Below are 21,867 nucleotides of genomic sequence, written 5' to 3'. Positions count from 1 at the left end.
AACTTCTTAGTTTCCTCATCCTCAGATAATACTTCAGGCAGCACCATCCCTTCTATTACTTAATGCATTCATTTTGTATTTCTGCCTTTCTTTGTGAATATATTTAAAGGATGTATCATTCTTACTATGTTTCTCTTGATTGTATGCCATCTTAACATCCACTTTTTGGGTATCTGATTTACCTACATACTCTCTTGTCCTACAGTACTGTACTGCTTCTTACAATAATGTAAGATTTAACTATAATACAAGAATAACTATAATACAAGAATAATTCTAAACCTTTTACCAGTCTACTAGAATCGATATACGAGCAGAAGTAGCTTAGGAGGGTGAGTCCCAGCTCACCGACCAGGTTTCTAGTCACTCTATTTAATCTCATAAGCCTCAAATTCCTTATCTAAAAAAATGGGTATAAATAAAAGCACTATGGTTTGCCATAAAAACAGACACACAGATTCAGTTTTAGGCAGAAACTTGCTGAGGTAGAATCCAGGGCCTAAGCATTTTAAAGCCTAGTTATTCATAAGAGGGGCACTTCCGGGAAGATGGCGGCAGGGTAAGACGCGGAGATCAGCTTCCTCCCCACAGATACACCAGAAATACAGCTACACGTGGAACAACTCCTACAGAACACCTACTGAACGCTGGCAGAAGACCTCAGACCTCCCAAAAGGCAAGAAAGTCCCCACGTACCTGGGTAGGGCAAAAGAAAAAAGCTTAAACAGAGACAAAAGGATAGGGACGGGTCCTGCACCAGTGGGAGGGAGCCGTGAAAGAGGGAAGGTTCCCACACACTAGGAAGCCCCTTCGCGGGCGGCGCAGGGGTGAAGCTTCGAAGCCGCGGAGGAGAGCGCAGCAACAGGGGTGCGGAGGGCAAAGCAGAGAGATTCCCGCACAGAGGATCAGGGCCGACCGGCACTCACCAGCTCGAGAGGCTTGTCTGCTCACCCACCGGGGCGGGTGGGGCTGGGAGCTGAGGCTCCAGCTTCGGTTGGAGCGCCGGGAGAGGACTGGGGTTGGCGGCGTGAACACAGCCTGCAGGGGCTTGTGCGCCACGGCTAGGCTAGCCGGGAGGGAGTTCAGGGAAAAGTCTGGACCTGCCGAAGAGGCAAGAGACTTTTTCTTCCCTCTTAGTTTCCTGGTGCACGAGGAGAGGGGATTAAGAGTGCTGCTTAAAGGAGCTCCAGAGACGGGCGTGAGCCGCGGCTAAAACCGCGGACCCCCGAGACAGGCATAAGACGCTAAGGCTGCTGCTGCCGCCACCAAGAAGCCTGTGTGTGAGCACAGGTCACTAACCACACCCCGCTTCCGGGGAGGCTGTGCAGCCTGCCACTGCAAGGGTCCCGGGATCCAGGGACAAGTGCCCCGGGAGAACGCACGGCGCGCCTCAGGCTGGTGCAACATCACGCCGGCCTCTGCCGCCGGCGCAGGCTCGCCCCGCACTCCGCGCCCCTCCCTCGCCCCCGGCCTGAGTGAGCCAGAGTCCCCGAAGCAGCGGCTCCTTTAACCCCCTCCTGTCTGAGCGAAGAACAGGCGCACTCCTGCGACCTACACGCAGAGGCGGGGCCAAATCCAAAGCTAAGCCCCTGAGAGCTGTGAGAACAAAGAAGAGAAAGGGAAATCTCTCCCAGCAGCCTCAGAAGCAGCGGATTGAAGCTCCACAATCAACTTGATGTACCCTGCATCTGTGGAATACATGAATAGACAGCGAATCATCCCAAACTGAGGAGGTGGACTTTGAGAGCAAGATTTATGATTTTTTCCCCTTTTCCTCTTTTTGTGCATATGTGTATGTTTCTGTGTGAGATTTTGTCTGTATAGCTTTGCTCCCACCATTTGTCCTAGGGTTCTATCCATCCGTTTTTTTCCTTAATTATTTTTTTATTTTAATGACTTTATTATATTTTATCTTACTTTATTTTATTTTACTTTATCTTTTTCTTTTTTTCCTTACTTCCCTCCTTCCTTCCTTCCTCCTTTCTTTCTTTCTACTTCTACTAATTCTTTCTTCCTACTTTTTATCCCTTTTATTCTGAGCCATGTGGATGAAAGGCTCTTGGTGCTGGAGCCAAGAGTCAGTGCTGTGCCTCTGAGGTGGGAGAGCCAACTTCAGGACACTGGTCCACAACAGACCTCCAAGCTCCACATAATTTCAAACGGCAAAAATCTCCCAGAGATCTCCATCTCAACACTAGCACCCAGCTTCACTCAATGACCAAAGCTACAGTGCTGGACATCCTATGCCAAACAACTAGCAAGACAGGAACACACCCCAACCCATTAGCAGAGAGGCTGCCTAAAATCATAATAAGTCCACAGACGCCCCAGAACACACCACCAGATGTGGACCTGCCCACCAGAAAGACAAGATCCAGCCTCATCCACCAGAACACAGGCACTAGTCCCCTCCACCAGGAAGCCTACACAACCCACTGAACCAACCTTAACCACTGGGGACAGACACCAAAAACAACGGGAACTACAAACCTGCAGCCTGCAAAAAGGAGACCCCAAACACAGTAAGATAAGCAAAATGAGAAGACAGAAAAACACACAACAGATGAAGGAGCAAGATAAAAACCCACCAGACCTAACAAATGAAGAGGAAATAGGCAGTCTACCTGAAAAAGAATTCAGAATAATGATAGTAAAGATGATCCAAAAGCTTGGAAATAGAGAAAATGCAAGAAACATTTAACAAGGACCTAGAAGAACTAAAGAGGAAACAAGCAACGATGAACAACACAATAAATGAAACTAAAAATAGTCTAGATGGGATCAATAGCAGAATAACTGAGGCAGAAGAACGGATAAGTGACCTGGAAGATAAAATAGTGGAAATAACTACTGCAGAGCAGAATAAAGAAAAAAGAATGAAAAGAACTGAGGACAGTCTCAGAGATCTCTGGGACAACATTAAACGCACCAACATTCGAATTATAGGGGTTCCAGAAGAAGAAGAGAAAAAGAAAGGGATTCAGAAAATATTTGAAGAGATTATAGTTGAAAACTTCCCTAATATGGGAAAAGAAATAGTTAATCAAGTCCAGGAAGCACAGAGAGTCCCATACAGGATAAATCCAAGGAGAAATACGCCAAGACACATGTTAATCAGACTGTCAAAAATTAAATACAAAGAAAACATTAAAAGCAGCAAGGGAAAAACAACAAATAACACACAAGGGAATCCCCATAAGGTTAACAGCTGATCTTTCAGCAGAAACTCTGCAAGCCAGAAGGGACTGGCAGGACATATTTAAAGTGATGAAGGAGAAAAACCTGCAACCAAGATTACTCTACCCAGCAAGGATCTCATTCAGATTTGATGGAGAAATTAAAACCTTTACAGACAAGCAGAAGCTGAGAGAGTTCAGCACCACCAAACCAGCTTTACAACAACTGCTAAAGGAACTTCTCTAGGCAAGAAACACAAGGAAAAGACCTATAATAACGAACCCAAAACAATTAAGAAACTGGGAATAGGAACATACATATCAATAATTACCTTAAATGTAAATGGACTAAATCCTCCCACCAAAAGACACAGATTGGCTGAATGGATACAAAAACAAGACCCATATATGTGCTGTCTACATGAGACCCACTTCAGACCTAGAGACACATACAGACTGAAAGTAAGGGGATGGAAAAAGATACTCCATGCAAATGGAAACCAAAAGAAAGCTGGAGTAGCAATTCTCATACCAGACAAAATAGACTTTAAAATAAAGACTATTAGAAGAGACAAAGAAGGACACTACATAATGATCAAGGGATCGATCCAAGAAGAAGATATAACAATTGTAAATATTTATGCACCCTACATAGGAGCACCTCAATACATAAGGCAAATACTAACAGCCATAAAAGGGGAAATCGACAGTAACACATTCATAGTAAGGGACTTTAACACCCCACTTTCACCAATGGACAGATCATCCAAAATGAAAATAAATAAGGAAACACAAGCTTTAAATGATACATTAAACAAGATGGACTTAATTGATATTTATAGGACATTCCATCCAAAAACAACAGAATACACATTTTTCTCAAGTGCTCATGGAACATTCTCCAGGATAGATCATATCTTGGATCACAAGTCAAGCCTTGGTAAATTTAAGAAAATTGAAATTGTTTCAAGTATCTTTTCCGACCACAACGCTATGAGACTACATATCAATTACAGGAAAACATCTGTAAAAAATACAAACACATGGAGGCTAAATAGTACACTACTTAATAACGAAGTGATCACTGAAGAAATCAAAGAGGAAATCAAAAAATACCTAGAAACAAATGACAATGGAGACACGACAACCCAAAACCTATGGAATGCAGCAAAAGCAGTTCTGAGAGGGAAGTTTATAGCAATACAATCCTACCTTAAGAAACAGGAAACATCTCAAATAAACAACCTAACCTTGCACCTAAAGCAATTAGAGAAAGAAGAAGAAAAAAATCCCAAAGTTAGCAGAAAGAAAGAAATCATAAAAATCAGATCAGAAATAAATGAAAAAGAAATGAAGGAAACGATAGCAAAGATCAATAAAACTAAAAGCTGGTTCTTTGAGAAGATAAACAAAATTGATAAACCATTAGCCAGACTCATCAAGAAAAAAAAGGAGAAGACTCAAATCAATAGAATTAGAAATGAAAAAGGAGAAGTAACAACTGACACTGCAGAAATACAAAAGATCATGAGAGATTATTACAAGCAACTCTATGCCAATAAAATGGACAACCTGGAAGAAATGGACAAATTCTTAGAAATGCACAACCTGCCAAGACTGAATCAGGAAGAAATAGAAAATATGAAGAGACCAATCACAAGCACTGAAATTGAAACTGTGATTAAAAATCTTCCAACAAACAAAAGTCCAGGACCAGATGGCTTCACAGGCGAATTCTATCAAACATTTAGAGAAGAGCTAACACCTATCCTTCTCAAACTCTTCCAAAATATAGCAGAGGGAGGAACATTCCCAAACTCATTCTACGAGGCCACCATCACCTTGATACCAAAACCAGACAAGGATGTCACAAAGAATGAAAACTACAGGCCAATATCACTGATGAACACAGATGCAAAAATCCTCAACAAAACACTAGCAAACAGAATCCAACAACACATTAAAAGGATCATACACCATGATAAGTGGGGTTTATTCCAGGAATGCAAGGATTCTTCAATATATGCAAATCAGTCAACATGATACACCATATTAACAAATTGAAGGAGAAAAACCATATGATCATCTCAATAGATGCAGAAAAAGCTTTCAGCAAAATTCAACACCCGTTTAAGATTAAAAACCCTGCAGAAAGTAGGCATAGAGGGAACTTTCCTCAACATAATAAAGGCCATATATGACAAACCCACAGCCAACATCGTCCTCAATGGTGAAAACCTGAAATCATTTTCACTAAGATCAGGAACAAGACAAGGTTGCCCACTCTCACCACTCTTATTCAACATAGTTTTAGAAGTTTTAGCCACAGCAATCAGAGAAGAAAAGGAAATAAAAGGAATCCAAATCGGAAAAGAATAAGTAAAGCTGTCACTGCAGATGGCATGTTACTATACATAGAGAATCCTAAAGATGCCACCAGAAAACTACTAGAGCTAATCAATGAATTTGGTAAAGTAGCAAGATACAAAATTAATGCACAGAAATCTCTTGCATTGCTATACACTAATGATGAAAAATCTGAAAGTGAAATCAAGAAAACACTCCCATTTACCATTGCAACAAAAAGAATAAAATATCTAGGCATAAACCTACCTAAGGAGACAAAAGACCTATATGCAGAAAATTATAAGACACTGATGAAAGAAATTAAAGATGATACAAATAGATGGAGAGATATACCATGTTCTTGGATTGGAAGAATCAACATTGTGAAAATGACTATACTACCCAAAGCAATCTACAGATTCAATGCAATCCCTATCAAACTACCACTGGCATTTTTCACAGAACTAGAACAAACAACTTCACAATTTGTATGGAAACACAAAAGACCCCAAATAGCCAGAGCAATCTTGAGAACGAAAAACGGAGCTGGAGGAATCAGGCTCTCTGACTTCCAACTATACTACAAAGCTACAGTAACCAAGACAGTATGGTACTGGCACAAAAACAGAAATATAGATCAATGGAACAGGATAGAAAGCCCAGAGGTAAACCCACGCACATATGGTCACCTTATCTTTGATAAAGGAGGCAGGAGTGTACAGTGGAGAAAGGACAGCCTCTTCAATAATTGGTGCTGGGAAAACTGGACAGGTACATGTAAAAGTATGAGATTAGATCACTCCCTAACACCATACACAAAAATAAGCTCAAAATGGATTAAAGACCTAAATGTAAGGCCAGAAACAATCAAACTCTTAGAGGAAAACATAGGCAGAACACTCTATGACATAAATCACAGCAAGATCCTTTCTGACCCACCTCCTAGAGAAATGGAAATAAAAACAAAAATAAACAAATGGGACCTAATGAAACTTCAAAGGTTTTGCACAGCAAAGGAAACCATAAACAAGACCAAAAGACAACCCTCAGAATGGGAGAAAATATTTGCAAATGAAGCAACTGACAAAGGATTCATCTCCAAAATTTATAAGTAGCTCATGCAGCTCAATAACAAAAAACAAACAACCCAATCCAAAAATGGGCAGAAGACCTAAATAGACATTTCTCCAAAGAAGATATACAGACTGCCAACAAACACATGAAAGAATGCTCAACATCATTAATCATTAGAGAAATGCAAATCAAAACTACAATGAGATATCATCTTACACCAGTCAGAATGGCCATCATCAAAACATCTAGAAACAATAAATGCTGAAGAGGGTGTGGAGAAAAGGGAACCCTCTTGCACTGTTGGTGGGAATGTAAATTGATACAGCCACTGTGGAGAACAATATGGAAGTTCCTTAAAAAACTACAAATAGAACTACCATATGACCCAGCAATCCCACTACTGGGCATATACCCTGAGAAAACCATAATTCAAAAACAGTCATGTACCAAAATGTTCATTGCAGCTCTATTTACAATAGCCCGGAGATGGAAACAACCGCAATGTCCATCATTGGATGAATGGATAAAGAAGATGTGGCATACATATACAATGGAATATTACTCAGCCATAAAAAGAAACGAAATTGAGCTATTTATAATGAGGTGGATAGACCTAGAGTCTGTCATATACAGTGAAGTAAGTCAGAAAGAGAAAGACAAATACCGTATGCTAACACATATATATGGTATTTAAGAAAAAAAATGTCATGAAGAACCTAGGGGTAAGACAGGAATAAACACACAGACCTACTAGAGAATGGACTGGAGGATATGGGGAGGGGGAAGGGTAAGCTGTGACAAAGCGAGAGAGAGGCATGGACATATATACACTACTGAACGTAAGGTAGATAGCTAGTGGGAAGCAGCCGCATGGCACAGGGAGATCGGCTCGGTGCTTCGTGACTGCCTGGAGGGGTGGTATAGGGAGGGTGGGAGGGAGGGAGATGTAAGAGGGAAGAGATATGGGAACATATGTATATGTATAACTGATTCACTTTGTTATAAAGCAGAAACTAACACACCATTGTAAAGCAATTATACTCCAATAAAGATGTAAAAAACAAACCAAAAAAAACAGACACATAGATTAATGGAATAGAGAGCCCAGAAATAAACCTATGCAAACACGGTCTATTAATTTATGACAAAGAAGCCAAGAGTATACAATGAGGAAAGGATAGTCTCTTCAGTGAGTGGTATTGAGAAAACTTGGGCAATGACGTGCAAAAGAATGAAACTGGACCGCTATCTTACACCATACACAAAAATCAACTCAAAATAGATTAAAGACTTTAACGCAAGACCTGAAACCATAAAACTCCTAGAAGAAAATATAGGGGGTAAGCTCCTGGACATTGGTCTCGGCAATGATTTTTTTGTTTGACACCAAAAGCAAAGGCCACAGAAGTAAAAACAAAAAGTGGGGCTACATCAAACTAAAAAGCTTCCGCACATCAAAGAGAACCATCAACAAAATAAAACGGCAACCTTGGAATAGGAAAAAATATTTGCAAACCACATATCCCATAAGAGATTAATATCCAAAATACATAAAGAACTCATACAACTCAGTGGGAAAAAAAAACTCCCAATAACCCAATCAAAAAATAGGCAGAGAGGTGGCGCAGTGGTTGAGGGTCCGCCTGCCGATGCAGGGGACACGGGTTCGTGCCCCGGTCCGGGAAGATCCCACATGCCACGGAGCGGCTGGGCCAGTGAGCCATGGCCGCTGAGCCTGCGCGTCCGGAGCCTGTGCTCTGCAACAGGAGAGGCTGTAACAGTGAGAGGCCCGCGTACCACCAAAAAAAAAAAAAAAAGGCAGAGGACCTGAATTGATATTTTTCCAAGGAAGATACAAATGGCCAATAGATACATAAAAACAGCTCAACATCACCAATCACCAGGGAAATGCTAATCAGTATCAGTGATATATCACCTCACACCTGTTAGAATGGCCATCATAAAAAAAGACAAGTGTTGGTGAGGATTTGGAGAAAAGGGAACTCTTGTGCACTGTTGGTGGGAATGTAAACTGGTGCAGCCATGATGGAAAATAGTATGGAGGTTCCTCAAAAAGTTAAAAATAAAACTACCATACTATCCAGCAATACCATTTCTGGGTATTTACCCAAAGGAAATGAAAACAGGGTATCGAAAAGATAGCTGTGCTCCAACGTTCACTGAAGCATATTCACAATAGCCAAGATATCTATATACAACCTACATGTCCATCAGTGGATGAACAGATTAAGGAAAACGTAGTGTGATGTATGTATATATACTACTACACTCACACACACACATACACACACTGGAAGGTTATTCAGCCACAAGTTAGGAAGGAAATGCTGCCCTTTGGGACAACATGGATGTGCTTCAAGGGTATTATGCTAAGTAAAATAAGTCAAATATCGCATGGTATCATTTATATGTGGAATCAAATAGGTATAATAATTCAGCTATTTCATCAATGGTAAAATGTTATAAAAAGCAGTATTATAATTCTTTTCTTTAGCCACCTCTTCCCATTTCCTTGATTCATGAGTAAACTTATGGGAACTTCCCCTTATAAGTCTAGTGTCTACTTTCTAGCTTTCTCTCATCTTTGCATGAAGACAGAATTACAGACATGGTGTTGGGGCATTCTGCTTGATAAGATCTTGAGCACACCTTAATAATTCGATCTAGTGATATTTATATTTCATCATTCATCTGTTTTTCCTTCTAAGTTATCTTCATATATTCTTCTAAGTTATATCTGTTTCTCTTTTCCTTCTTGTCAAATCTTCATCAAAAATTTTAAAATGTTTATTTTCCCTCATGAAACATTTACATATATTTAAAGACTCTTTTCAGAATGTAGTCTGGATCAAATGAAGAATCACAAAACTTCATACAGTAATTCATCAAAATTAAAAGCAAGCTATGAGCTTTTGGGAACAAAACTTTGTTCACATAGCTCAGTCATTTGGCAGAGAAACATCTGTATGCTCAGAAGCTGCTGATCTGAGCGGAAGATAGGAGTCACAAACAGGACATAAAAAATGAACATTTGTCAGTTTTTCAGTTAAGTTAGAGACCCGTGAGATGTTACTATCATAAAGTAAATGTAATCGATTTCTTTACTAGAATCTAATGTATAAATGTTAAGTGCAGTAAAATCTGAAAATCCTTAGTTTGCTATTACGATACTTACATTTACAATTTTACAAGTTAGATATTACCTGTCAGGAGTTACCAGCAAAAGTCAGGGCCAGCCCACTTATCAAAATAAAATACTTGCATAGATGGAAAAGTTATATAAATCAGTTATACTAAATATGTTATGTCCCAAAGTATCATAATCTCAATTTAACAAAATAATCCTGAGCAATACTCAGTAATGTGGGATCTGGAGTTTTAAAAAAATTTTTTTAGTTAATTAAAGTTGACAATTTCACATCAGAACTTATTTCAGGAGTAATTTTTGCATATGCCATATATATCTTTCTGAATTAATTTTCATCATACCTATGGTATATTTTTTAGAAATCAGATTCTAAGAAAATAGTGGTATTTACCCACTGCTTCTTCTTGGTCTGAGAAATTAGTTGTTTGTGCTGGGTTGCTAGCTTCTTGATTTCTTCTACAAATTCTTCTTTACACTTTTCCTTTACTTGCTTACATTTTCTGTCTATCTCACCCTGCATATTTGCTACAGCTTTATTTACAGCTTGTCTTTTTTCTTCTTCCATTTCAGAACGCAGCTGAAATGAAAAAAAAAGTTAACCCACAATATGTCAGCTCATAATTTACACAGACCATTAAGCAAAACCTTAATACATAGTTTCTACTTAACTGATGTACCTCTTCCCTTTATTTCATTAAGGGCTATAAAATATTTTAGATGAGAAAAGTGCTACTGTTAATTAAAATATTATAAAAAGATATTTTATTATAGTCCTAGTTTTAAAAAGCAGCTACCTGGTTGATGCCTCAGTGACAGAAGCTAAACCACAACAGGAAGACTATTCACTTATCCTGCCCAGACGTCTGAAGGCAACACTGGCAGTGGAGGCTGCGTTACCTTTTCTAGAGCTTCTCGTACAACTCTTTCAGTTTCTCGCTTGTGATCAGACTTCATTCGGTCTTTAAAGTCATTGAAAATTTTGGTGTATTTGTCGTGGCACATGCTTTGACACACTCCGTCACTGGTGGTCTGGGTGCTTCGATGCAGCATTCTTGGTGAAGAGGCACTTAACTTCTTGGTCTGAGTTGATACAGAAACTTTTTCGATTGGCTGAGGCATCGTGGGGATTTCCTGGCTGGAACTTACTGCTTCTGTTTCAGGCTCTGGTTCCTAAAGGATAAGGAAAGTGCTATAGAATTCACTAGTTCAAGAGCAAGCTCTATTAGGAGAAAAGCAGAGTGATATACATAAATAGCCATATAAAAAACTGCAGTTCAAACACAATGTAAGAAAATGGAAAATTGTTTTGTGTATTTTACAATTAAAAATAAATTTTTAAAAATTTAAAACACATGCAATTAGTAGGTACAATAATTCTAAACAGGAACGTCATTTACAATTACATATCAATATTGTTTTTTCTTTTCAAAACAGACTAAACAAAAAAATTTGTCGTACAAAATCATTATCAATTTATAGTCAACTTCTTTGGTTTAGATTCTTTAACAAATACCCTAAACCACTTCTCACTGAATATCTGGTAGGATTTTGCCCATATTTACACCTGATTTTAAAATATGCATGGATTATATAATTTTAAAAGGCTGAGCTCAGCCATAGTTTCCTCCAGTTTTTAAATGTTGGCCTCATTGATTTGTTGGATAAACACTTTGTTTTTTATTAGTACTATGATAAGATATCAGAGTTCTAGAAAATACAGCAAAGTGCCCTCCCACTTAGCCAGCCGTGGTCACTGCTGTTCAACTGGTAAGGAGACTTGCAGCTCCCGTGTGTTACTCTATGACGGGAACAGTGGGAAGACTGGGTCCATCTTGGTTGCTACAGGTTGACTGACGGCAATGCTTTTCGCAAGGACCTGTGAGGAGCACTGCCTTGATCACAACTGTGAAAATATTTCCTGTTTCAACTGCCACCTGGACACTGCAAGGCAGGCAACTTACTTCTTTTTTGGGTTCCACACTTTGATTACGTCGTCCTTTCTTTGTTCTCGGTTCTTGAGTGACCTTTAGCTGTGGGCATCATAAAAGTAACAGCACATTATTCCCGACACTATGAAACACTTCTCTGCTGCTAAGACTAGCCAGGGAACCACAGGTCAGGGGTGAGCACTTGTTCCCTTTCGCATTAGCTCTTTCAGGACCACGTGGTTGGCACTCACAGAATGATTCCTCTGGGCCGAGGGCTTGAAAGAGCTAATATGCTGGTAGAGTCAGGATCAGGGTTGGTGGTGGCTTCCCTGTATTGGAACTGTTTCTGGTTTCTTTCGCAGAGCACTTTACAAATGTTACACGAAAGGAAGAAGAAAGTCAGAATCTGCTCATTCCAGTGAGGAGTGTGCGCTGACACCTGCACATTCAGAACAAGAACCGACAGGCTCTCACTGGCGCCTCTCACCTGCTCATTACTGGTAGAGGAGATGCTGGATTCTGCCTCCTCCTCCCCTCGGTCCTCATTCTTAGACTTCCAAAACCTCCCTTCACGAAGGAAGCGCTGATGCAGCTCCAGCTCATCACAGGCCTTCTTCCAGCCCATACTGCGCTTAACATGCAGCCGGTGAACGTTGACTGTGATGTCCTGTATGTTTTCAGAAGGAATCCAGGCCCTGTGAACAACATTGAAAGGGATGCTTAGAAATTTCCAAAATGGGAGGGACTTCCCTGGCCGTCCAGTGGTTGAGACTTGGCCTTCCAACACACGGGGAGCTAAGATTCCACATGCCTCGTGGCCAAAAACCCAAAACATAAAACAGAAGCAATATTTTAACAAATTCGATAAAGACTTTAAAAATGGTCCACATCAAAAAAAAAGAAGAAATTTCCAAAATGGTAGAAACTCTACCAATTGTAAAATACAATTTGTGGCTTGAATAAAAACTCTTACCAAGTAGAAAATAGGTGAAGTGACATTTGTTTTTCACAGTCATCAAGGCAAAGTTCTCAGAATGGGAGTGATTCACAGCTCTTTTTAAAATGTACAATATCTCATTGTTTTGAATACTGTAAATTATTCAAAATCTAGCTATTTGCATGTTAGAACTATAGAATCATTTGTAAATGCCCAGAAATTTTCATGAGACACTTACATACAAACAACTATTATCTAGTAAGTCATCACATCCCTATTCATCAGATGAACCATGACCAACAAATGGAAAACCGTTTGTATCATTCAGCAACCAAGTACTCAACTGCGAACACGTAAGTTGATCTAAAACTACATTTGGTTCTATTGGGAAGAATGCTAGAAATTTAAGAAAATTTTCCTGGGTGCTAATTGCTTGACTGGACTTAAATTAGTATCCAACTCAACCAGGGCTTACCATGTGCCAGTGGAAGGCACCACAAAGCATACAGTGCATGGGACCTATGACTGACTGTTCCCACCTCATTTGACAGCTGGCAGAGGTGCTGCCAAAATGGGGTTAAGGAAAGCTATTATTAGCAGCTGGAACCCAGTGAGGGTCCTCACTGCGCCTAATTTATTAGGTTGGCACTTCTATATACATTGCCACTGCCTTTAACTGAGAAACAATGATAAAACAGTGCAGCACAGAGTTGAGGTGACTCTGGGGTACTCTGGAGAGGAAGAGGGTTTCATTTGGCTGTGAGTGGTCACAGGTTTCATTTGGGCTCCATCTTGAAGGAGGAGTAAGATTTAAACAGGGGACCATATGAGGGGAGGACTTCTAGGCAGAAGGGATGTCACAAATGAAATAAGAAAATATAAGGACATGTGAGCCACAGTTAGTATGACATTTTCTAGAGCACAGGGTACAAGCTGGGATCCAGCACTATGAATATACAGATTTGCTCTTTTCAGTCTTATTAGGAGTTTCAGAAATACTAGACCTATGACTGTTCTGAAGGGATCTTACTGAATCCCGGCACATATGCCTAAAGCCAAAAATGTAGACTTCTAATTTGCTTGTACAAACTAAGCTGTTTGCTTTAGAATTTAAAAGCACATTTTAAATATATAATAATCCATAGTTATATGGTAATGGTAACTGAAATTGTTAAATTTGAACTTATTTATAAATATTACATTAACAGTATCATCTGACAGTGCTTTATTAGAAACCAAAGTAAACTACACTTTGAAAAAGAGTGCAAATAAAATTTTGCTTGTGGAAGAGTTCCTTACCATTAGATCTTGTATTTATATTATATTTACTCTTTCAGTCAACAAACATTTATTGAGCACCTATTACATACCAGTCAATCAATAAAAGTTAAAACACTTTTTAAAACCAGTATGTTTTTTGAGAGAGATTTCTGTTATAAGCAGTGCTGACTACCTGGAATCAACTTGTGACCTAGGAGAGAATCTTATCCCCTTGGATATATTTAGTCTATTGAATCTATTTAATCTATTGAATTTATTGAATTTATTCATTTATCTACTACCAGCTGGAACCCAGTGAGGGTCCTCACTGTGCCTAATTATTAGGTTGGCACTTCTACATACATGGCCACTGCCTTTAATCTACTGAATTTAATCTACTGATTTAATCAACTGAATCTATTCTTAACATGAGACTTACATCTCAATGCAATTCATAAAAACATTCCTATTCTCTCTTAATCATCTCCATTATTGTAGATAATCAGATTTCAGTTTTAAAGAGTATCACTGAGCATGCAATCTGACCTACACTAAAAATAAAAGGCAAACTGCACCCCACAATTTTACAGTAAGTTTAATAAAAAGAGGTAAAATCGAATCTGGCTATACCTACACATCTGTCAATCCGGAATTCTCTGAATATATGCACAATAAAATGGCTCAGTGATATGATGGCAAATGAACCCAAAATGTCCCCTTTCTTTCTTCCCTGTGCCATTGCTCCCTCCAACTACAGGCAGCAGAAGATTTAGCCCTGCTGACAGTCAGACCCTATCAGCTACTTTTTTTCCTCTGACAGGAAGAACCCTGCATACCCTATGAAAACCCTGCCTGTACTTACCAGGACCACAGGCATCTGCTCCCTGAACATTACAACCTGCTCAGGGTTCAGGGTTTAGGGAGGGAGCAGCATGTTCTGGTGTGAGCATACAGAGGAACTAGTCCAAAATCATTTATTTGCTTAAATTTTTTTTCTCCCACCTAAGTGTAGAGACATGATAAAATGGCTAAAGAATATTTATTGTATTTATTCATAGTGATCTCTGCATAACAATGTGGTATTTAATGCCACTGAATGGCACACTAAAAAATGTTTACAATAGTTTTAAAAAAGTATTTACTAATGAAAACTTGTAGCTGGGGGCCCTTATAGGCCATCTCTTCTTGGTATATAACATGTTGCTTAAGTAATTAAAACTATTATTTTTATAGAGTTCATTTTTTAATATATCAATTATTCTAACATGATAGAGTATCATTTTTAAGGTATGTCCCCATCATTCACTTGAAATATCTTGCTGCTATATTGTAACCAGGAAAAGCAAATGAAAAAGATTCATAATAAAACTGTATTTATAGTAAAATTGTAGATCTTTTATTTTCTAAAATAAAGTCCTTAGAGTCCCATCTGTCCATAATTTTTTTAGATAAAACCTTCCAAGAAATTAGAAGTCTGGGGGAAGAAGACTCTGGAAATGTAATTTTCTGTTTTAATTCCCTCTTCAGATGACAAACTTACTCTAAGGACCCAAGTAAATCAGCTCAATTATTCTTTTAAAATATTTTCTGCACAGTATATACTGAATGATATAAAACAAACTCATATTATTAATAAAATACCACTCATGGTTGAAGATACTATAAAGTTGTTTTAAAATTAGTGAAAAAAGAAAATATAGGAAAATTCTGATTATCAGATTGTTCTCATCTAGTAGTATGTTTTTTAAAAATAACTGAATTCTTCATTTTTCTAAATTAACTGTTTATTTAATGAAATTCAAAAAACTAAGTCAAATTTTTCCCTCATGTACATTCTTAGATCATAACATCGACACTCTCCTGTACTCCTGAGTTGATTATTTTTGTCTATGGCTTTGACAGAACCTTGAAAGTACGGTTGAAACTACCGTAATGATATTACAATTCTATGAAATGAACACATCCTGAGAAACCTTCCACTTAACTCCTAATATGGATTCAATCCCACCATTAACACGCTTCTGAACTCAACAGTCAGCTATTGAAACTGTCCTGTTTAGTAACCATTATCTGAAATACACCTAGAAATACCATGTATAGAAAGCACTGTTAGGTGCCCAGTCAAGTTATGTGCTGATTTGTTTTTTAATTTAAAATACACTTCAGGGCTTCCCTGGTGGCACAGTGGTTAAGAATCCACCTGCCAACGCAGGGGACACGGGCTCAAGCCCTGGTCCGGGAAGGTCCCACATGCCGCGGAGCAACTGAGCCCGTGCACCATAACTACTGAGCCCACATGCCATAACTACTGAGCCCACATGCCACAACTACTGAGCCCGTGAGCCACAACTACTGAAGCCCGCACGCCTAGAGCCTGTGCTCTGCAACAAGAGAAGCCACCGCAATGAGAAGCCCATGCACCGAAACAAAGAGTAGCCCCTGCTCGCTGCAACTAGAGAAAGCCTGCGCACAGCAACAAAGACCCAACGCAGCCAAAAATAAATAAATACAATAAATAAATTCATAAAAAAATAAAATGAAATACAGTTCACACAGTTTCTAATGGCAAAGCCCACAGAGCACTGGTAAAGCAGGACTGGGCGCCCCCCACGACTCCTGGAGGCCCAGGGGTGATGCTGCACATGATTTACCTCTGGTGGTGGTGACCGAAGAAGCGGACGTCAACCTGATTGTCCTCTTTCTGCATGACTTTGGCCGGCCAGAATCCAAAACCTTTCATTTTAGCCCAAACCAGTTCATGATTAGGTATCTGGAAATAAAATGTTTTACCTTGTCATACTACTTTTAAAGTATTAAATACAAGAATATCATTAATACTGAACTACTCAGTCAAGCATAATCCATAATTTTGAAAATATTTTTTTTCTAACTCCTAAGCACACAGAATTTACCCCCACCCCAGGAGTGACTGATTTTGCCTCCAAGAAAAACACCAAAAAAATTAAAATTTGCATAAGCAATGTGGACCTTCATTTCGCAGAAAAGACAGTGAAAAGAATCTCTTCATAGCCTGTGGCATCTGGAATGAAGCCAGCAGTGTCACAGTGGCAAACAGAACACCCTAACTTTGCTTCATGAAATACAGTCCAACCCTGGGAGCCTATAAGAAATGGGAGAATTTTAGGCCTTCCTCCCGATCTATCAAGTCGGAGATGCAAACTTTAATGAGACCCTCAAGTGACTGAGGAGCACACCAATATCTCGGAGAATAGGGGCTCTCAGGCAGGCTCCTACACCATGGCCAGCGGTGGGCGACTGCCCCTGGAACACTCCTTGAAATCATGCCGTTTTAGGGGAAATCACACAGCTATAAGTATATATAAAGACTTAGATTTCTTGTGAGAGAATGAGAGGAAAAGCAAATTTTTACTTTATGTATTAAGGGATTCAATGTTTATTCCTACTCTTGAGGGTCCTCATTTTAAAGTCAGAAATGGATACTGATCCCAAGTTGTTTCCTCCATGTTTCAGTTTTTATACTCATTAAAACCATACATACTATGACACAAAGAAAAATATTTAGAAGGATTATAATCTTCAAGCAAATTGGAAATAAGACATCAGACACTTAAGAGGTTAAAAAAAAAATCTCAAAATTTTACATACACAAGGATAGCAGAACCAATTGTCAGGACGAGCATTTGATAAATAGAAGCAATTCTTGCAAAGTTGTAATTCATCCAGCTGAAGAAGAAAATCAACTATTTAGCCTACATAAAATACACACATGCATAAAACTATATAAAATAGATCCATGCAAATTAACATTCTCTTTCATGTATACAGTCTCCAGGTTTGTTCCTTAAGCTTAAAATTCTAATTTTCCAATGAATAATACCAGAAGAGCCTGCCACTTTCTTCTTGGAACCTCCCGAAGGTCCCAGATTGCACTTGGAATAGAGGACAGATTCCTTAGGGGACCACTGCATCTGACCTCTGCTTCCCCAGCCTCACTGATACCTTTCCAGTTCAGCACTCAGATTAAAGGCTATTTCCTCAGAAATGTCTCTTGATCTACCCATATAAAATATCCGCTACCAATAAAAGCAGTCCCTACTTTGCCTCATTCTCTTAGTGTTATTTTCTTTCATAACATTTTTTTATAACTTGTAAAGAAACCTATTTTGTCTGTCCTTTTCTTGAGTCTCCCTCTTCAGAATACAACTGTATGAGCAGGAAGCCAGCATCCTGATCCCCATTTTATTCCTCCTAACATAGCACATAGTAGACACTCAATAAACATGTTTAACGAATTTTTAAAAAGTCATATGTGAAATGGAATCAAGAAACAAAACTTTTTATATAAATTGAGATGCTTTTGCAAAGATAGTATGGTTATAGATGAGTGTTTCAAATAAGAAAGACCACCCAAAAAATCCTTCCCTAAATATATATTTCATTTATTGTATAAATATGCATGCTGTTGTTTGGACGCTTTTTTGCCTGTGTAGTGTAGTAAGAACTCAAATTTGAACCTTTCATTCGCAGAGGGTAATGTTTATTGAGTGCCTGCCCAGTGCAGCACATTTACATGTAGTTATATAACTAATACTCTCTAGGGTAATTAAAGAGGAGAGAACAAAGTTTCCTTTTCTTCTAACTAGTAGAAGTTACTTAGTAACTAAATCTAACTCCCAGGATTTCTCTGAAAATAGTTCTGCCAGAATTCTTCCCCTTCTGTTTGCGTTATTTCCCATGTATGTCATACATGGACATAAAATTATATTTAAAGAAAATGGCAAAATTAAAATGTACATATCAGAGTGGAATTCTGAAATAGATTAATGTGGAATATAGCAAGAGTTTAGTTATTAGGCATGGATAGTACCTCATGACATGTGTCTTTATAGAGCATCCTTGCTATGTCAGCTTGCTCACTGTCTGCTGTAATTAAAGACAGGTATCTATTACCAGTGATCTAGAAACACAAGACTATCAAAATTAATACAGCCATTTAAATTTTCTTTCATTTTTAACAAAAGTGGACACATACCATTTAAAACGAAAAATGTATATTTAAAATAAAATTAAGGCAGTAAAAGAAAACGCTATCAGCAGCTTTAATTTTATATCCAATGTAACATAATACTCTAGGTACAGAGAGACCTCTTTCATTACTTTTGAATGAGGGGATATTAATGCAGAAAATCAAAAGCAATCAAAGTGCTTATAAAAAGCCTTTCAACTAAGTTTATATATAAAACTATGAATATTACTTAGTGTAACTAGAGTTCTGCTTTTGGCCAGTCAATTCTATAAGCTATAACTCCACTACCAAATATTTTTAAGTTTAAACCCTAACATTATTACTTACAGATCATTCAGGTATTGTTTTAATGTAATATTTTATATAAGATATTTTTCAACATGGAATGTAAATGGTATGAATTTTAAAAAACTATACAAAAGAAAAAAACAAAAAATATTCAACCTCCATAGAAAATCACTGTGTTGTGGAGAAGCAATTGAGCATCAGCTTTGAACTCTTCGTAACTTCGGTACTTCCCTTCGTTCACTTTCTGCAGAGGGAAAACAACAAAATGGCAAAGGGTTAATGGTGAAAACACCTGTCAGCATTACAGCGTTAGAGTGTAGGAAACAGGCAAATTTTCCAGAATGGCATTACGACTACTCCTGTGTCCCATGGTACTGACAGAATGTGCGTAAAAGAAACCCACAACTCCGTCTGCAGTTAGACTATTACAGGATGGTGAAGTGTGCAGAGCCAACATCCTGCAGCCACGTTGTCCCCGATATTTATTTACTAGTATGAACTCTGCAGCGTGAACACCTCATTCTGTAATTAAAAAAGCTGCTGCTAAGCACTGTAAATAACGAAAGCTTTGGTCAGTGGGGTTGATGAGACCCTAACTACATATCTACTATTTTTATAACTCAAGAGAATAAAAATTGAAAGAAGAAAGAGCTGTTAGCCTCTGTGACACTTTACCGTTATCACAAAGAAGATACGGTTGTAATTCTGAATTGGGATTAGGTGCTGATGTATAAACAATTTTAAAGTCCTAGGAGGTCCTATATGCACCAAGGCAAATGATGGTTCTGTCTGGCATCAAGGGTCACAGGGCACTTTTATGAATATTGATATCTGAACTCCACCCTGAACTTCTCATGGCCTTGGGCTCGCAGGTGCTCAGGCCTTGGCATTGTGGAGCGCTCCCAGGCTACCTGCCTATACCCAGGTGGGGACAACCGCACCCCACAGTCCCCAAGCACCATCATAGCTCGTATTTTGGTCTGGACTGTAAGCTCCTGAAAGCATGAAAATCATGTCTTCCTCTTCATTTTCTTTATGGTGCTTCCGCTCATGGTCAGCACTTGCTAACAAGGCACCATCAGCCCAGCCAGTGTGCTCCATGGACCCAACAGGATCAGATTGCAGAACGTGGGGAGGGGCCACACAGGGAGAGGGCAGGAAGGGCAGCTGAGTTCTTCATTGTTCTCAGAGGCTCAGAGTTAGGAAAAGAGGCTATGCCTGAAGCCACACAATCTAGGGGTAGGAGGTAAAATTTAAATTGCTCGTTTTTATGAACAACCTTCATTTATCCCTTTCTTCCACTGAAATAATACACCTTCATTCTTCCTCAGCTATTAAGCAGATTAAGAAAGGAGTAAGATGATTTTAAATTATTCCTATGGTCTCCCTATTATGGCCAGCCATAAGATTTTAAAACTTCAAAACGATACATAGGTACAGAATTAATAAATCTGCAAAGCTAATTGGAAACAGGTCAAAGTGTTCACTGCATTTTACTGCAATTTGTAATTAAATATTAACAAACCCATTAACAATCCTCAGCTAGAGTAGGTAAAAATAAGAACTTCATTAAAGAAGGATAAAGTTTTCTAGTTAAAACTGTTTTGTTCGAGTGCATGTCATTGTGTTTCCCAAGATCCTAGATCAATTCTATGTTCTAATCTTTCCTTGAGAGAAACTCCTAAGTACTGCTTCTGAAACTAGGAAACCACATCCACATGTTAATTACATCTGGAACATTACACTGACCAGGCTACAATACATTTTCTTTAAGCAGCAAGTGTCAAGAATCAACAGGCTGCTGAAAACCAAGCCTCTTAAAAGATGACCCCTAAAGAGCACTAGAGGGAGTGCATGCCATTCACAAGGGCAGCTGCTCAGGCAGGAGGGCGGCAGGTGCACGACCAGGGCTGTGCTGTCAGGGAGCTTTACCTCCTGAATGGCAGGGACGTCGACCGCCGAGTGCACCAGCCGCCGGTACATGGGGTGTTTGTTGTCCTTCCCCTTTTTATTAAGGTCAATAGCCTGAAAGGTCATGAGACACATCAGTTTAAACGTGGCTAGAGAGAGGGGTAAAACATCAATTTCTAAACAACAAGTACTTTAGAACTTAATGAAAAATGTACATGCACTATAGTTTAATGTGGCATTCCTTAAGGTTTGAATAGAAAGAACAGTTATTTTGGAAAATTCAATTTCATTTTAAACACTAATTATCAATGAATATGTTCATTCTGATAAATGGAATTTTAAAATACAAATGTTTCTAATCTAATACAGCTAAAGAAATGCCTGAGTTGAAAACAAAGACAAAACAAATTTAAAAGCCTTTTATAGAACTATTTACTGCACAAAAGAAACGGGACAGCAGTGGTTTCCACCCCTCATACTGCTCTATTCCTTGTCAGTCACTAACTTTTAAGGAGTAAGCCAGAGTGAAATATATTCTGGGCGATTCTGAGAGCCCCCCTTACAGGACTCACCCTCTCTTTCATGCGGGAGACGATGAACCTCAGGTACGTACTCATCTCCTGCTTGTTCGTATTTTTCTTCTTGATGCTCTGTTGAAGATAGAAAAGGCCAAGATAAAATCTGATCATTTATAAGTCTATATTCTTGTAAAAGATGTCTCTTATATAAAAGATTATAGTGTGCAAAGATTTTCTTAAAAGATGTACTAT

The 21,867-nt window shown here is 38.8% G+C and overlaps 1 protein-coding gene across 19 annotated transcripts in view; it reads right to left on the bottom strand.

Moving 5' to 3' along the window:
- ZMYND11 (zinc finger MYND-type containing 11) overlaps positions 1 to 21,867 on the bottom strand; it is a 134,781-nt gene that overhangs the window by 7,441 nt on the left and 105,473 nt on the right. For 11 of the 19 annotated variants that reach the window (XM_073801487.1, XM_073801485.1, XM_019945812.3 and 8 more), the window contains 10 exons: positions 21,670 to 21,747; positions 21,119 to 21,211; positions 19,343 to 19,430; positions 18,740 to 18,795; positions 17,518 to 17,595; positions 16,542 to 16,660; positions 12,181 to 12,388; positions 11,727 to 11,795; positions 10,663 to 10,935; positions 10,157 to 10,342 (listed from right to left, as the gene is read on the bottom strand). In XM_073801487.1, the coding sequence (XP_073657588.1) occupies positions 10,157 to 10,342; positions 10,663 to 10,935; positions 11,727 to 11,795; positions 12,181 to 12,388; positions 16,542 to 16,660; positions 17,518 to 17,595; positions 18,740 to 18,795; positions 19,343 to 19,430; positions 21,119 to 21,211; positions 21,670 to 21,747 (1,248 nt within the window). The remainder of the gene's footprint in view (positions 1 to 10,156; positions 10,343 to 10,662; positions 10,936 to 11,726; positions 11,796 to 12,180; positions 12,389 to 16,541; positions 16,661 to 17,517; positions 17,596 to 18,739; positions 18,796 to 19,342; positions 19,431 to 21,118; positions 21,212 to 21,669; positions 21,748 to 21,867) is intronic. The other 8 variants (XM_019945818.3, XM_019945823.3, XM_033852294.2 and 5 more) reach the window with 3 other exon arrangements.

Source organism: Tursiops truncatus, chromosome 2 (assembly GCF_011762595.2).
Source record: "Tursiops truncatus isolate mTurTru1 chromosome 2, mTurTru1.mat.Y, whole genome shotgun sequence".
Classification (NCBI taxonomy): domain Eukaryota; kingdom Metazoa; phylum Chordata; class Mammalia; order Artiodactyla; family Delphinidae; genus Tursiops; species Tursiops truncatus.
Note: the sequence above shows the minus strand (reverse complement) of the source record. Positions and strands in the feature narration are given on the sequence as shown.